Genomic DNA, 18,938 nt, shown 5'->3' on the forward strand with positions numbered 1-18,938 from the left:
AATGCTTGAAACTCTTATTTAGAATTTCAATTTAATCTATTAAACAGGATTCAATATTACTTCACTCTATTTTATGGATCCGTGGATAGGATGATTACAATCCGCGAATACTATTTGTGGCTTGTGAAAATGTGCTATTACCGCTAAATAGAAAGTAAGAAATCGTCGTTGAAAGCGTAAGCATTTCAGCTAGTTTGTTACATGCAACAACGATCTGTATAATTCGTTGGAAATGTGTAATTACTTGGAACTTATTGCCCGAGAAAAAATTTCTATTTGTCACTTTCATCAAACTATAACTTAAGCTTCAAATTAATATGACAAATAGATTTTGCATTACTTTCACTTATGCAAAATATTAATTTACTAATACTTTTCATATTGCATATTATAGCTGATAAAATGATCTCAGATTCTATCTCAAATCAAATGTTAAGCAATCTTTTCCTTTGAAATGTTACATTTCATCTGACTATTATGAAAAATAAAAAATAATCAAGAATATCAATTATTCATGGGATTCATGTATCAAACGTTCCATCGCCTTACACTTCTATAAGAATGATAGAAGCGTAACGATGGGTGGTTCGTGCATACTGCCCTAGTCCAGGATGCACTACAACCATATTCACAGCATCGAGTGCACCAAGACACGTTGCACATTCTACGCTGCACTCGTCTCAGGTGGAACGTGATTGGCGTTGTATATATACCTGCACGTCTTTCCACCTGCTGCTCTCCTGACATTCAGAATCGGCCGATATACCTGAATTGAAGAGTAACGATCCTTTGATGTTCGATTGAACTACAGCAAATCGTACAAGTATTCTTAGTATGCATAATAATTTTTCAGAAGAAATATTATAATGTGTGAATTAACACCTTATATATGATACAATGCACCAGTTTCAAGAAAAATTCTTTTCCTCCAATATTCATTTCTAAAGATACAAATGTGCCCGATATAAAAATATTCGAAAAATGCCGGATTCATAATTAGAAAATAATCACAATTTAATATTGAATAGAAATGCGATTATCAGTCGAGAAAAAATTTTGACTGATTGTAGAGCTCAGCTTAGATTTAGAGCTATCTTCATGGTCCGTCGTTCGAGGATGAATTTTTATAGAAATTTCACAAAAATAGTCTCCACTAAATATTTAAAATGTTATTTTTGTATCTTTGAATATTTATATCTTTAGGATTGAAATTATAAAAAATGCACTTTTTTGATAAATGCATAAGTATTGTTCCCCTTCACCTTCCAGACCCAGCATTTCACATGACCAATAGTAATTTCCTTCCATACAAATTTCCATTTCCAAAATATTTAAAATATTGATTTATAATTTCCAGAATAATTATTTATTATTTACCAATAATGAGATTTTGTAACAGGAGCTTTTACACAATTTTATATATTAAAGTTTCTATTGCATATGAGAGCATGTGTTGGTACAGTATACCGATGTTAGGTCGTAAGGGTTAAACTCTGTCCTCTTAGGAGAAGGAAATTATAGGTTCGAAAGGGTTAAAACAAAACGTCAGTTTCTCTACCAGAGCGGTAAAGAAGAGGAGGAGGATTCTGGAGTGGTCGTATGCGCAGATAAACTCGCGTTTCCAGGTGATTCAGGTGCGCGAACAGGTGTTCAATATCAGGACACCAAGCTACGAGGAGGATTGTGAACGTTCCTGTACTTTTCTTTCCTCGACCGGCAATTCTCCGCCGAATCACCTCGGTCCTTCTCCTATTTCATTTCTCGTTCGTGTTTCAACGAAACTCACTAGCCAAGCTGCTCGTATTTTTGCATTTTCAAGGTATGTACTGTATTTCACGCGAGAGTATGGCTGGTCGCGTCTAGACCGTTGAATATGTAACACAGCGTGGCGTTGATATCGTGGGAAAAATAAAAGACAGAGAACCGTGTCGGTGGAAATTTTGATTTTTAACCAGTTTTAGAATCGAATATTTGAATACTGTAACGAAGCCGTTTGAAAATTTCAGCAGATTGTAATTTATTATTTTCTCTTATCCAAAAGTGTTTTATTATATTGGCAAAATAATTTTTAAAGGAACAGTGTAAAATTTAGAAAATGAAAATAATATGAAATACAGAATTTAATTAAAATTGAGGCTCTCTCCATGGTCCGCCGTTCGACGGTTAATTTTTACATAAATTTCACAAAAATAGATCCCATTACATATTTAAACATTTATTCTTATATCTTTGAATAATTAGATCTTTTAAAATCGAAATTTTAATCATTGTTAATAGTTTTCACTAGTAAAAAATTCATTTTATTCCCAATTTATAAGCATTGTTCCCCTTTAACCGAGGCAAATGCACGTCTCTGAAGCAACGTAAACACGAATGCATAAGGCACCTATCGCGCACCTGAGATTCCAATACGGAAAACCGGTTCGAAACACAACCTGGCCGATCTCTCGTGTAACCTGATCCCCTGGTCGAATGCACCTGTTTGCTCACCTGAAGCCAGGATTTACCTTTTCCACGGCGTCACCGACCACCTCCAAAAAGTCACAGAAATAGATAGGCAGGTAATTTGGAGTACACCTGAGCGCAGGTGAAAAGATTCAGGGGATGGTAAACATCAGCTCCTTAGCCAGCTGATTGCCTGTTTGTCTGGCAGGTCAACAACTCGATTTCTCGAGCGATAGATTTGCGAGATCGTTTCACTTCGACTCGCATTGGGACGATTCATCGAATGTAGGTCACTGAGAAAATGCGATGGATTCCTTTCTCGAATCAAGATTTTGATTCGATTTCGATTTCTGATTTTTAATCCGATTTATGAATGTTCGTGTCACCCATATTTAAATTTCTATAGGAATTCGATCGTCATTTTATTAGAAATTCTTTTCATTGTCTAATTAGCATGAGATATTTGTAACTGTAGATAATATGGAACAATTTTAATTTTACTGTCGAAAAAATGTACTAAAGTAATATAAACAATTATGAAATAAAAAAAATCTATGTAAAATTCTTTAAAATAGCAAATGAAAGGGTTTATATTGTGCATTCAATTCTTTCTCCTTTCAAAGCAAATAAATCTTTCTCAAGTTATTAATAATATTTACACATTTCATATTGTTTGGTTAAAAAATACATAAATAAAATTTCAAAAAGAAACTTTTCATATTTATTATTCTATTTCAATAGAATAATTCAATTTTTGTTGGCATATTATTAGAGATTTATTTTCGTTTGTTTTTTATGGTAGATATCAAGAACCAAGCATCCATTTTATTCACCCTTTTTTGCAATGAAAATGCTGGTCGCTTTCATTCCGATGAATACCTTAGAATTTCCTGCAAATACGATTCAATCTATAAAATGGGAGCCCCCTTTTTGTCCTCTGACGTTTCCCGACCAATAGACTTTTATGTAATCAAAGAGAACAGTAATTACAGTTTTTTTCTAAAGCGAATACATTTCACAAATATTATTTGTCGGGAAATAAATAATTTACCCTGGAGTCTTCTGTTTATATTTTCACGAAACCGGAAACGGTAATTTCGTTTCAACGAGCAAAAGCAGAGGCACCTTTTAGCAAGAAAATTCGATGCGCAAATTCAAGATCGGAGAGGTGAGAATTTCACGAATTCCCAACGATTTATTCTTGACGATTCCGCGCCAAGGATTTCCAGATTCGAGCGCTCGAGTCCGTGACAAATTAACGCAGCCGTTTTAATGAAGCAAGTTCGCCAAGGGAACGGCCATTTGTCACGCAGGAGTCCGATGAGCGGATGAAACGCTCATTAGCCGAAAGACAATTCAACGAAAGAGTTTTTGTGCTCAACGATGTCAGCTGAAACGCTGCGTAAACCAAATCCTACCCGAACAATCGCTAATTTGCTCGTTCCTAGTTAACCAGACGGTGCTTTAACAATTTCTACATCGCAGTCGATAAAGTTTCGTAAAATTCAACTGTTCAGTTTTGAAACTAGACAATATTAACACCGAAACTACCAAACCTCTCTAAATGAATTTTAAAGTATAGAAATTATTAATGTGCTTTTATTGACTTTTGGAGGAAAATTTCAATTTCTGCTTATATTAAATTTGACAAAATTTCAGAATTTAAACATCTACGGTACCGTTATTTATTTCAAAAATAAAATATTGAAAAAAATATCATGGAAGACCCATTGCACAGATTGCAATGGAAAATTATTCTCATATCTGAAATTGAGTGTTGAAAAACAATGCAGTGAATAAAATTAAATATATCACAATATTATATATCAAATAGCTATTTCAAATCAATTATTTACTTTTAACTATTTCTATTCGCAATTGTAGTCAATTTCTTTTCGATAAATCTTGTATACCGTTTGAATCAATCAGAGTATGTTGTTGTTTCAAAATGTTTACAGTTTTTGCACGGAAAAGCATTTGTCGAACAATCAGCTCAGCTTTGACGATTTTTAACAGACCGCTTTTCAAGCCATAGAAACACTTACAGAGAACGATTTTACTCTCTCGCTGTTAAACAATTTTTAACGCTTTGATCTCCACTTTGTTAGCTTTCGATCGGTTTCGTTGATTCTGCATACAACCAACTATTAATTCATGAAAATAACTGTAGTGTTCCAGAAATAAAGAGCAGTTTATAGAGAAATTAATTGGAAACGAAAATGCAATATCAATGTTTGTTAATTGAAGTTCAATGGTGATTAATAATTCGATGGCTGTATGTTTTATAAAATTAATAGTTTTTATAACTTCATATATTTCAATTTTTCGAGTGAACTGTATTTTAGAATTTTTGTAATTGAACACATAAAATGATTAATTCTCAAATTAAAATTATTATCTAATACAACAAATGTTGGTGTAGAAAATTACTGCTAGAAGTCATTAACACATGACATTGGCTATTAATATAAACAATAAAAAATCTTCAAATTTCTTTCACTTATCTTCAAACTTTTGAATAGTTTTAATACCTCTTTCCATTATTTTTTAATTTAGCACTGAAAATTATTCATTTCCTCTACCTCCTCTCGTGCTACACAAAATATGAAGGAAATCTATCAACGATCAAACGTTTCCTTCTTTTTATGTTCACCAGCGTTATTTTCTCTCATAAGACACGCTTCACGTTCGACGGAATAAAAACTGCTAATTACACACCGACCAGCAGATGTAATTACGAGGATGACGATTTCGAAAATGGACGCTAACGAAGTCGTCGTCGTGCACGAGTTTCCGCCTCGAAATTCTGTTTCAGGGATTTTCTTCCATTCACTGATTCCAAATAAAATCGTGAAGCACCGGCTACGATTTCCAGTAAATAAAGGTTCCGGAAAATTTAATACTTTTTCTGTATTTCTCCACCGGTGTATACGCTTCAACGAACCAATCGCGATTACACAAACGAATTTTCCTTTAATTAATGCAATCTTTGACGATAAATCGTCGTTTAAGGTTCGACAGACCAATTAAAATTGACGAAAACACGACTTAAATTGTTAAAGGACAAGGAATAATAAATGATTAATCGAGTATTTCAACATAAATAAAATTCCTACGAACTACAAATCCTCCCATGGAACGCCCTAATTAGGACAAATTGCACAATAAGACCGATGGTACAATAAAAGGAAAAAACAAGTTTAAGTATCTGCAATTATCTTGATCACCTCGTTCGTTTAAAAGGCACGATTCTCCGTGTGCATAAAAAGGAACAACAAACACGGACTTCCGTAAAATCCGCGGGATCTCGATGAAAATAGTCGTCAACGTTTATTGCAATTCTACTTCACGAATACTACACGCTGATTACATAATGCTTGATGCGGTGCACATTAAAATCCATGTACGGAACTCATTCCCGAAAGAGACGTATCCGTTTAAGAAAGGCCGCTTTTGTATTGTGACACGCGTTCGTTTCTTTGCTTCCGCATCATTGCAATTTCTCGTCGACTTTGAAACGGGGAGAGGTTTTATCGCGGCTACGTGTAGCAGAACCGTTCTCGCGAGAACAAACTTTCTCCGCGGTCGTTTAAGAAGGAATAACACAGGGCGTAAACTTTCATCGCCGTTCGTGTTAATAAAGTCCGCCGCGAATATCGTCCCCGTGCGTTTCAATTAGCCGTGAATTGCTTTGAAATCGAAACGATTCCACATGTAGAATATAACGTTGAAGGGAGAGATTTCCAACAGTTTCTTGTTAACAACACTTGTTGACTAAAAATTAATTAACAGATCTTCAATTTCGATGATCGAGATTTCGATGGGACTCAGACTCCGTTCCCCTGTGTCGAGTGGAACATAGTTAGATTTTTGACTTTCAGTATCAGCAGACAGATAGAATTTAGATTTAGAAATTTTTTGTCCCCCTGTAGATATCAAGAATCCGTCCGGAAGGTCGGCGACGCACGGTACTTATTGTTAGACTCTGTTCTCTTTGTCTTGTTTTCTTCTCAGTGCATCTCTGCCATTTTCTGTTTTAAACAGTACCCAATTTTTTTTTTTTTTTTTTTTTTCAAAAAAAAGTCGCTGAATAATAGTTACATTACATCTAAGGTGAAATATTGTATACAATAAGATCCAATTATCGAATTTTCTAATTTTAAGTTTAGCACACTGAATTTGTTGAAGAAATTATTTCGTAACTATTTTGTAACAACGAAGACTAATAGTTTGTCTGTCAGGCATGATAGCATCATCGGATCAAAATCAAATAGAGCATTACACAATCGACTTACATGCCTGTGGAATACGAGGCATTTCATCGTCAATTGCAAAGCATGTAATCAAAGCTCAGCTGGCAAAGCAGCACGTCAATTCAATAGCTGGTATCGTAAAAGTAAGTTAGTTCAATCGGGTAGAATGTAATTAGAACGTTGTGATTAGACCGGGATAATTCTACCCCGAAGGTCTCTTCGATTTAATGAGAATCTACAGCAAACAGCAAAACAAGCAACTATCGACACGATAAAGGATCGCTGGTTATGTTATTGAATTATCTACCTAATTTATTGATTGTAACTGATTGCTTACACCTAATTTATATGAAAATCGAGTAGATTTCAGATGTAATAAGATTTTAATGAACTTAATATAACTGGGTGCAATTACATTACGATGGGACTTATTAAAATTATCGAAAAATATGAAAGTTGTAAAATTAAATTTTAGCTTAGCTTTAATTAAATTTAGTAGAAATTAAGAGCACTTGACGAACTTTTAATATTCCAAAAACGAATAAAATGTTGGATTTAATTAAATTTCAAATAATTTAAATATTTCTATGAAACTTCCGAAATGTTCAAAATACTCAAATTGCATTTTATGCAATTTTCAAACATCTAAAGTCCATCTATAAAAATTAAAAAATTGCAAAACAACGCTAAGGTAACAAAATCGCGGTAAAACTTCAGTTTAGCCGCATTTTGATCCACTCCATCACATTTTAAACGCGTCTAAGGATCCTAAAAGAGTGTGAAAGTGATAAAACTGCGTTGAACTTGGGTTTGGTAGAAGTTTAGTCAAGTTTAGCAGAATTTAAACGCGTCTATCCAAACTTTAAGCATGCCCACTACGGTCACCCAAATTCAACAGAGCCTAAATGGATCTAGCAAGCTTCTATCGCGATCGTTGTTAAAGTTTGCCCATTGTCTGCGGTGTTTATACTAGTTGAACTACTTCTAACGTATCCACGACGCGACGTCTGACCATCTTCCATAGAATTTTATGGAGATTCCCGTCATTACAATCAAATTACATATTCGTTTTCGATAAATTCAGGAATTACTAGTGCAACTATTTCTATTACTACTTTTAATAAAGCATAGATAACAAATTTCTATTAACGTGCTAAAATGAATTTTATGCTTCAGACATTTTAATTTTTGACCAATTTTCACTGCCAGAAAAATCCGAATTTTTTTACTTAATAATTGTTTATTGAAGAAAAATTTGAAAATGTTATCTATTATAATTTTAGGTATTTAGGGCGGTGTACCCCTTTAATTCAAAGTAGGCGTTGTTTCAACAGCTTCGTCATTCGCCAAGTATTTAAGGTGTAACATACTTTCAAACAGGTTTAATAAATGCATTGGTTCTTTGTAATGGGAACAGTAGCGAGTGACTTCATTTCTTCCTCTCTCCAGAGGAACAATGATTGAAATCATATCTATTCTGAATTTCATTAGCATTCATTTTTATTCGGATCATTTCTAGATCCTTGATCGTGTAATTCACTTTGATTACCAACCGCATTTCAATTAATTAATGTGTCCATTGCATTAAAATCGAAAGTATCAGGGATCTAAACGACTTCCGAATCATTAATACAACATCAGATAAGGAGAAACATGTAATTAAGAGTCGTACGTGGTTCCGTAACGAAATTACAATCTTTTTCCCTAAATTATCACCAATTTATCTCGTGATTTTTCTCTTCTTTTTTAAATTATATGGTATTCACAAGTCTAAATAGCATGTTCATTAATTATTGCCATTGTAATGGAAACAAGCAGTTAAATTAATGACATGTCGATGCATTATATTGATTTTCAGTACAGTGTTAAATGTTGGTTATCGTGGAACTTTAGTTATTAGGTTATTATATTTTGACGTTTGATTTGTTAATTGTACTACTGTGTTTCGATAATGTAATTGGGCTTTTGACAATACACACATGGATTACAATTCTGCAAAATTGGGGAAACATAGTCTCCTTATGAGAAGAATAAAACTTATTTGTTATATACACTTTCGAAACAAAATATACTAAGATGAAAATCATATTTCATTTTGCGTTTAAAATAACTTTCACCGCACCTGAATCGAACGAAAGAAGAATACGAAAGTGCAAAACCTGTCTCGCACGATTCTGTTATCATTTCTTACATTTTTACGTTTTCAATATTGCAGAATCGGGAGCTGGAGATTTAATATTAAAAAGAATCGTGAAAGTAGAATAAAAAAGAGCTAGCTACTTTGATTTCCGGAGTTATCAGACTACATTTTCCCTGAATTCTTGCAATATTATTTCTCTTAAAGTAGAGCATTTACGTATAAACCAGCTTCTGGATGAAATTTATGATGAGAAAAATGATATTTCATTTGAAAAAGAAACACACAATTGTATTTTTATTTTTACTTCAAATATTATTTCACACGAAATTACTTTCTACTTTGATATAACGAAATAAACTACGTCCTTGTCAAATCTCATCTTAATAGAAATAAATATTTGGTAATTATCGAAAATTATGGATAAAAGGAATTAAACAGAATTAGACTCTCGACACTTTTAGTAACGTTAGGAAACTTCACCCACCCTAGAAAAAATTCCTAGTTACACCAATTGTCATAATTATACTAAATCATTGTTATCGTGATCACAGTTAACCGCCTACTTCATAGAATCGAGTTCAGATGAAAATTTCTATGTTACATCACGGGAAAGCCGTGAGAGGTGTTTCTGTTTACGTTGCGCACACCTATCCTCGCGAACGTCGAATTCCAGTGTTCGCGAAGGGAAATAAATCGACAAAGCATTCGTATCTTGCGTCAGTCGTGCATTTTCACCGCACGATCTCAGAAGGAAGTGTAGAACGCCATTATGTCCCGACCACGGAACAATAAACACACCCGATTGCATTCACTGTCACACGATGACCTTACATAATTGCTTTCGTAACGAGACACAACGAGGTTAACTTTAAACGGTACTGCTCCGAATCGGAAACAGGATACCAGTTGTATCGCACGCGAACCGTTTCAGGTCAAATCCATTGTTAATTCATTTGAAAAATATATCTGTTGTGATTCATTGCAATTGAGGTATTCGAGACACGAATAGTCGATCCTTTAACTCTACGTTGCATAATTTTGTTGATTTAAAAAAAAAATACAGCTTCGAATAATAAAAAATATTTTTCTATTTTAGAAATTTATTTAAAAGAAAGTTTGATGATACTGAGAATTTTCTGTGTTATGTAAGATACGAATTATCTATAATCATTTTAGGTAAGAAGAAAAGTAAATGAATACAAATTCTATTTTGTAAGTAATATTTTAATGAAAAAAAAAACATTAAATTTTAAAATAAATTTTACTAATTTTAATTTTTATTGTCACACAAAAGTGTTCTGATTATCCAAAACTAATGATCAAATTTTCTACTTCATTATAGTAAGAATAATAGTATTCGAAACCAGTTTTGTTCCAACATCAATTATTAATAACAACTGTCGTAGAAGTGAATCAGTTTATTTGCAAACATGGGAAATGAATTTCCATTAAACTTTTAATTCATCATTCGAATGGAACAGAATGAACCATTGTATTCGCGGTGTTTACGTTCTACTTTAGGATAACTTTTTGTAATTACAGTAGTTCCAAAGTTGAGAAAATGTTTCAATATTAAATATAGTGGAAGCTGTTTGAAGTGGTGGATATAAATTTTATACCAGAGAGAGTTTCTCCAGGCTAACGCCTCCAAAATGACTTACACAACTTTGTTACACTATCCAATTACCCTATCCCGTGTGCTTCATTAACTAATTAATTTTCTTCGTTTAAACCTTTACCTACTCGTATTTCGCGCGTCGAATTAGCATCACGATGAAATTAGTTCAATTCAAAATTTTAATGATAAGCAATGGACAACTTTTAAAATCAAAAATAAATTATCTGTATAAATTACATTTGGATTTAATTTTCTTCTTCATTTTCTTTCTGCCTTCAGACTGCAGCAATAAATATGATCAAAGAAGAAGTTCTATTACCTTGACCAAAGAAAAATTCAAAGAGAAAAGTATAATACGAATTGGGTCAAGAGTTAATAAAATTACCGAGCCGTTTCAACAAAAACTGAATCGAGCAATGATGAATTCCGCGGCTCGAAAACCCGCTAATTAACAAGCGTGCGAGCTCATGAATTAAACATCTAATTTTTTATAACTTTGTCTTATCGCTGCTTTCTGTTTCGTCATCAGGACCTCTTATTTCTGGTTAATTATGCAAAAGGATGAAAGGTATCTCATCGTGGGATTTGAATTTTTTATTTCGAAGACGAAGCTGTCTTTATTACAAAAATTCGGGTAACTTGGTAATTGGAATATCTCGAATTACTCGAAGTTGTACAGATCTAGTTTCAAGCGACGGAGTCAACGTGATCTTTGGATCCGCTTCGAAATACACTGGATGACCCGATTCCATGGAACGCTCGAGCGGAAAATCCGCTCGCTTATCTCGCGCATCGCGGATAATCGACGTTGCAAAATCGCGAAATAGCTCGAGTTCGAGCGAGCAATTTTTTCCCTACGATACTCAGCCGTTCTGTATACATACCGAACAAAAGAACACGCGCGCCCCGTCGATGGGCATTAGAAAGCATTAGCGTTAAGTATCAAGAGACAGTCACCCAGTCGGAATAATTAGGTCTCTCGAATTCTGTGTCTCGACGTAGCCAAGAAAGAAAGTGCGCAAACTATGTTAAGGAATTCACCTTGCTATCTTGTTTACAAGTGAAAATATCTAAATGTTATTTATTTGTTTCAATTATCTTTTGTTCCATTTGAATTTCACAATTACTTCTAATTAATAATATTAAATATTTCGTTCGGAATATTAACCCTCGAACAGTGGACCACGGAGACAGCTCTAATTTTAATTTAATTCTATATTTCATATTATTTTCATTTTCTAAATTTGATGCTGTTATTTTAAAAATTTTCTTCTAATATATAAAACTCTTTCGTTTAAAAATGATGCATTTAATTTGAAATTAACATTTGAGTCTCGATTGACCCAGTCTGCGCTGTTCAAAGGTTAATATAAAAAGATGGCATTAACTTTTAAATCCAACACACATTTCAAGTAATCTATTAAATACCATTTTCTTATTCACCTTCGAGTCAAATGCAACGAACGCAAATGACTGATTACGAAATTAAACAGAGCAAGCAGCAACGTAATCAAAGACGACATTTGCAATCGAATCGATAGAAAGTGAACACTTGGACGTATTCGAATCCTCGGTTTCCCTTCATCCATCTGGGATGGCATTGCGGGTCGCGAAACAAGGGAAACAGGAAAAGAATGACGCGCCGTTCAAGTGACATGAATGGAAACAAAAGGACGAGCGAGCTTCATCGTCGGCCATTAGAAAGCATTAAGGATAGAATGCAACGTGATGGTTGGTAACATAGTCGCAATTAAACTCTTGTATACGCGCACGCGATCGCATGCCGATTGCCGAGCAATTATCGCGCGTTGTTTTCACAATAGACGGGACGTTCCGTAGCAACACCCTCTACCACCAATTTAATTTTTTACGTCAACTACGAGCACGCCGTGTGCATTTTTAAACGCTACCTGCCACCCTTTCGCGTGTAATTGGTTAGCACGGTGAACGTATACGAGCTCTGCTTTTCATTGATTTTCTATGCTTCGACAATGTATTCACCAGAGACTTTAAATTGATTTTGAATTATTTATGGATAATATAGGGCTTGTTAAATATTTTCCACGCGAGGGGTGAAATCTCCTTCCCTTATATTCGCATTTCTCTTACAAAAGCCTACCACCCTTAGTTCTATATTTATGAACGTGAATTAATTTCAAAATACAAATTTCAATTTACACACCCCTGTTTGGTATCTTAAAATTCTTGAATCTCGGAAATTAAAATATCGTGAGAATTTCTACGTCAGCTTGGAAATGATGAAAAACTGAATAGAAGAATTTGTGGATTTAAGACAGAATGTTATTTCATTAGAGACGAATGGTGAAAAGCGAGGAGGAGATGTCACCGAACGATCAGAAAGTGAAGCGTAGAAGGGAAAGGGAATGGAATGGTACCATGGAAATGGCACGATCTGCAATGTCCGCAGAACAACATGAAATGCGATGTAACGACGGTTTCACTGACGGACAGGATACCGCAGCTGCAATTATTTCACGACGTCTCGTGGTTTTGGTATACAACCTCAAGTTTCTCAACTGCTTCGACTGCATTCAATGTTACGGATTCGTTACCTTCAGAATTATATAATGTTTCATTGGAGAAATTACAACTGCAGAAATAAAATACTTTCCAATTAACAAAAGGTATTTCTTATTTCAGGAAAAATTTGTTAACTGAAATTAAGAAATATTCAATTGGATCATTGCAAAAGTAAATGATCAGTCTTCAAATTAATTTATACGATAATTAAGAAATAATGCTACTCAGAATAAAATAAAAAGTTATTAAAAACAGTTGTTTACTCCACATAATAAAAATCAAACTGAATGTTCAATAGTTAATACAAATAAATATTAGCCTATCAAACGTATGTATTTAAATCACATTGAACTTCCCAAATTTATTCCACCGTGAATCAAACTGATTTATCAATCAATCAAAACAAGAATTATTTAAATCAATCACCTCGTCATTCTACGGAAATTAAAGAAATTGTGCTGACGGAACAAATTGTGCCAAACAGGGCGGATTTTTATGTTCCAAATATAAATACTTTACGATCGTACGTGGACGATGAAAAAAAGGAAACGCGAAACTCTGTTCCGTCAGTTGATTATAAAATTTATGCAATTTCGTTGAAAACGATAAAATTGTTTTGCCATCAAGTAAATTCCAGAAAAAAAGAATCTCGCGATACACGCTACCACCGCGTTTCCTCCATTGTAAATATTTAACAGGAAGCATTCAAAACTGAGATGCAATTTATTACGTCGATCTATTATCATGTGTAAATTGTAAACAGCAGCCTTTTGTGCCATTGAATTCGCGATTTAACCTCGGATCGCGAATGCTTGTCAATCGTATTGCTCTTTGTTCATAGCAATGTTAATGTTTAATAAGTAAATTCAGCTTTTCATTTGAATCAGTATCTTTTTCAATTTTCGTTGATCAATATTGCAACATTGATATGTTTACAATGCGGTGAACTTTCGAATTACATTATACATATTCAGAGATCAATAATTGTACTGTTGAAATCAAAAATGATCCGCAGTAATCTTAATAAAATATAAGTTTAAATAAAAATTTGTGATCTTCTATTTTCATTCTAAATTACCTAAAAATTGTCCCTCTAACCATAATTTTATTTCAGACGTTAACTAAAAGTCTAAACCCAACCTCCTAAAAATTAATACATCAGAGTTATACACACCCAGGTATTTTATTATTAAAATAATTGCGTTCACGCTTATTTCAAACAAACCATCTACATTTATCAAAAGAGAATCTTTTCACCTCCAACAGTACAATAGCAACCACGATTCAGTGGAGAGGTTGAAAACTGTAATCGTAGAAACGGAGACGGGAGTGCAGTTAGGAGACAGCGATTATCACATCGCATTTGCGCGTTACCGTACACCCGATAACGCTAACGAGGTTGTCGCAGGTTCACGCACGTCGTGCCTAAGTAAATTGGCGAGCAAATGTTCGGCAAGCCCCAGCAAACCGGCCAATTCGATTGCGGGACACGTAGCAAGCAGTTCGAGAACGTAGAATCGATAATCGAGAGCCAGGCGACCGCTGCTGATTTTTCTCTATATCTCATTCGTTCATTCGCGCTCAAGCAACCTCACCCTTTCACGAGCCTGATCATTTTTAACCGTCACCTTACCTAAGCGTTCGTCGTTTGCAAGCGTAGTACCCTTGTTACTCTCGAGATATAATTTTCAACGTGTTAAAGCGTCAAGGCTTGTTCTCGCCAAAATACCACGCCGAGATAAGAGAAAAGATGAAAGGGAAGAACGTTGTCTCGCGAAAGCGCCAAGTTCGAGAAGTTAAATTGCGAAAGAGTTCGCGAAATCACATTGACCCAGTTCCAGTCTCGTACACCCTTTTGTTGGAGTTTCACAGGATCTGCACACGTACACGCACGTGGACGTGCACGGAACACGCGGTCACGGAGGATACGAGTGGAGGTTCTATTAGCCGCACATTCCTGCGGTTTCAGCAACATAACCGGATTACGACGCTTGCATAGGTGAATTAACAGGCAAATGTTCGGTAAATTCGTTCGTTGGTTTGACTACGGTGCACGGCTTCTATCAGTGTTCCCTTTTCGGATAAATCAGCCTCTTGGAAGTTACTTTGATACACCTCCGGAGAAACTTGATAATGTTCGAAACTTTGGAAACGATAGCAACGTGACAATACGAAGTGTATTACTAAAATAACGTCACTAATTTCGAAAACTATTTCCGAGACAAATTATTCCAGAACCCCTGATAATTTCCAAAATTACGATCACATTTGGAAATGATTCTTCCTAAATTGTTCTCGAGCCAAGCAAAGTGTCTCGACTAGAAATATACCATCGTGCCCCCATAGTCGTTACTAATTTCCCGGAAAATTAATACCATCCCGTGTGCCCTGTATATATCAAAATTATCAAGAACAATTCTACTCCCTTGGAAAGTTAACTTCCTACGAACGGAAATAATTCTCTTGCTTATTTAATTAGCGATTTGCTCGTATAAGCTACTTATCATTTTCCTTTATCTCGATATTATGATAATATAATTAATTTATTACTTGTAAAATTCATCGTTTATCACTCATATACTATTATCAAATATTATAAAATTAAGTACGCGAGTAAAAAGTAGAAATTTAAAAAAATTAATTCAAATTTTCCCGCGTAAACGTTGATACACTAGTGGTCATTTCCGCCGGAGATGTCTAAGGAGAAAGGAGGGAACCCAGGGCATCATCGTTATCCCTGGGAAAACCAGAATTGATCGCGAGTCTACTTGTTAATCGCGTAGTAAAGTTACCGTCTCGAAAACACGAAACAGCAACTTTCTGCACGGTCGTGCGTCAAAAGTTTCCGTCAGAGAAGCCATTAAACTTTATCTCGTTGTTTGACTCACCATTTCTTCGAGTTGACAAAAGTATCCCTCCCCAGGCGTTCTTCCCTTTTCTCGGCTACTTCTGCATACGATGTAACACGCAAGACAGTTTCACACCTGCGTCACTAAAAAATGCCACTTAAAATTCTCGACTTTTCTCACTTTTCTCAGCTAAAGTACACCCTTGTATGAACGCCACTGAAACGAAACGATCCAACAATTACAACCGGCAACGAGTTCGCGAATAAACATTATTCACACGATTGGAGGTTTCGATTGAGGTTAATACGATTAACACGGAAGGATTGCGACACTTCGGTACCGAATATTATATAATTTGAAGAGAATTTGATATTATAGAACGGACAATTAAAGGACGCACACGAGTTTCGATGCTCCGGGAGAAACGCGCGAACGGAATGGCGCACGTGATCGAGTACTCTCGAATCGATATTGGTTCGCGAGTTCGACCGCTAGGGGCGTGGCTCTCACAGCACAGCGCCAAAATTCAAGTACAAAAACACTGTGCTATAATATTCGAAATAAACTAAATATAAAATTAGTGTGAATTTAATTACTGTAGGATGTAGATTAAGTAAGAATAATTTATTAGATACATTTTAACGTTAATCTTACTTGATAAAAAAGTAAAATATTTGCAACTAGAGCTCGTATTAAATAAATTCGAGCATTCTTACTATTCTAGATGAGTAACCTTCGTTATTTTTTCGAAACTTGGAGTTGTAAAATGTTGAGCATATTTCAAAATTAATTTTTCAAGATCAAAGACCAAACGATACCTCGTCATCTCTAGAGATCGGAAATGGAGCACCTGGAATGCGTTGTCCCTTTTCGCAGGAGGAATTCCCGAGAGAGATTTCCGTGAATTTAAGGCGCGAGCAATAGTAGATTTCCAAGTGGAAGGAAAATCCTGGTATCAAAGAGGAACTTCATCCTGCACAGATTTCCGCTCCTTTCATGTCAGCGAACCCGGAACGTTACTGCGTGTAATATCGTTCAGTCACTTTTGCTATGAGCTAGCAAAGTCATCGATCTTTGCTATTTTAAAGGTGAAACCGCGAAAACTGGTTGCCGAATATACGAACTGGACAAGCTTCCGATTTTAACGAAAATTATTACGTAACCATAATATCAATAATATCAGCATTAATAATCTTAATTGAGATGCAAATGTAATGCAAATTTTAATTGCAATTAAAATGAATAATTTTTTTATATTTTTAAGCTGAAACTCTCAAATGCAATACTATTATAAAAAGGAATTAAAAATTGCATAAAATCAAAGATTCCCAATTACACGCCAGACGATTCATTAAATAAGAATTTTTTAAAAAATCTGATCTGAATGAATCAATTTCTCTCGGTAAATATAAAGAGAGGCTCGTTACAAGGTTCTATGTAATACCGATAAAAAGCAATTTATCAGCTACCATGTGCTAAAAGGATTGTCAAGCACGAGTGTTCCAACACCTAGTTCGAGCATGGCAGAGAGGGTACACGAACGTTTTAACGAGTGACGATTAAACGACGAGAAAGGTGTACGCTGTTAACGCGGACAGTTACGAGCAATTGATGAGTAGTATTGTGTAGCTAATAGCCGACTCGTTTGACGTTAAACGAGCCATCGCTCTTTCCCGCGATCCTGATGACATTACATCAGCGCAGTCCAACCTAACCACCAAGGAAATTGTTCGAAATAGCTATGGAAAGGGGGGAGGTGGTGAGTTCGGAAAAGCTCGAGTGCGGTTTACGATTCGCGTGCAGTTTAATCGAACGATTTCACTGCATTAGATCCACCGGATAATGCTAGGGAGGGAATGAAGCTGGCTCTAATCGGGAGGAAATAATTTGTTTGGTCAAGCACCGGTTACGTGGAATCTGATTGATTGCAGATGATCGATCGGTGTAAACAGGCCGTGTCGAGGAATTAGGGCCCGTTCGCTAATTATCATAGTTAATCGCTCGATCATGATTCCCATTGTAGGGAAACCTGATCGCTAAACTTTAGACAGAAACTTGTGCTCGTCTCTGCAAGAATAACAAATTTCCAAGAACGGAACACGATCGAAGCTCCAACTTCCCCTTTCATCGCGTTATTTACGTTTCGACGAACCCGCATCCCCCTAAGGATTCACTTCACACGTACCACTCGCAGCCAGCCAGGCAACGCGCTTCAACGGCGTGAAAATCGAGTCGGAAGTAAAATCGACACGGTACCGGAAGACGAGGGATACGTAGACGATCAACGCGATTCCTCCTCTCTGCTTCCCGAATTTATCATCAGCGTGTTTTCGCTTTGAGATCGAAAGGCGTGCACACGTGACACACGCGAACGAACCTCTTTCTGTGCAGAGAACCAGGCTCCAGATGGAGGTCTACCGAGACACTGACGACTGCTCTCGCCACGAGGACATTCCCCGATTCTCAGGTGTACCAGCGACAGAGATACACCTGGGGGGCCAGGTAGAGGGAGAAAGAGAAAGAAACGTTCGCCGTTCCCGATCCTACTACCTTTGGCTGTTTCTTGGTCGCGCCTTCTTATTCCGCGTCTCTTTCCCTCGTTCGTCCCAGGTTTTCACGATTTTCTCCTTTGCTCTCTCCTCCTCGTGCTTCGACACGTGGGAGAGGGAGAGAGTGAGAGGTTCCCTGAATGATCACGCGAAGGCTTGGCACCTGGATTTGCTAAGCGTATGCACATACGAAATTTCTGTCACGGAATGATCAGCAACTTTAACGAGATCAGACGATTGTTAATTGGGAGGAGGTGTCATATTAGGGTCACTGGTTTCGCGCGTGTTTCAATATTGTCGACAATCGTGTGCTGGATTTTTGGAGAAAATTAATTACTTAACATCTTAATTTTATTTATTCTGAATATTTTCGTTATTTATAATAATTTGAAAAAAATAGAGGGCAGCAATTTGGTAAAAAATCAATAGTTAATGAGATATCTTTCTACTATGCCTTCATCCATTTGAAAGATATTAGAAAATTATTAGAATGATTCGTATAGATTACAGAATAAAATGAATCGAGACTTGTGTGCTACTGAA

The 18,938-nt window shown here is 35.7% G+C and overlaps 1 protein-coding gene across 2 annotated transcripts in view; it reads right to left on the reverse strand.

Annotated features, from left to right (window-relative positions):
* LOC117611482 (uncharacterized) overlaps positions 1-18,258 on the reverse strand; it is an 89,322-nt gene extending 71,064 nt beyond the window's left edge. The window contains exons 1-2 of one of the 2 annotated variants that reach the window (XM_034339482.2): positions 18,032-18,258; positions 15,886-16,062 (exon numbers count right to left, since the gene is read on the reverse strand). In XM_034339482.2, the coding sequence (XP_034195373.1) occupies positions 15,886-15,888 (3 nt within the window). In that variant the 5' untranslated portion in view covers positions 15,889-16,062; positions 18,032-18,258. Of the gene's footprint in view, positions 1-15,885; positions 16,063-18,031 lie in introns of those variants that run through there. The other variant, XM_034339502.2, reaches the window with a different exon arrangement.
* Positions 18,259-18,938: the final 680 nt, after the last annotated feature.

Source organism: Osmia lignaria, chromosome 9 (assembly GCF_051020975.1).
Source record: "Osmia lignaria lignaria isolate PbOS001 chromosome 9, iyOsmLign1, whole genome shotgun sequence".
In the NCBI taxonomy this organism is placed as follows: domain Eukaryota; kingdom Metazoa; phylum Arthropoda; class Insecta; order Hymenoptera; family Megachilidae; genus Osmia; species Osmia lignaria.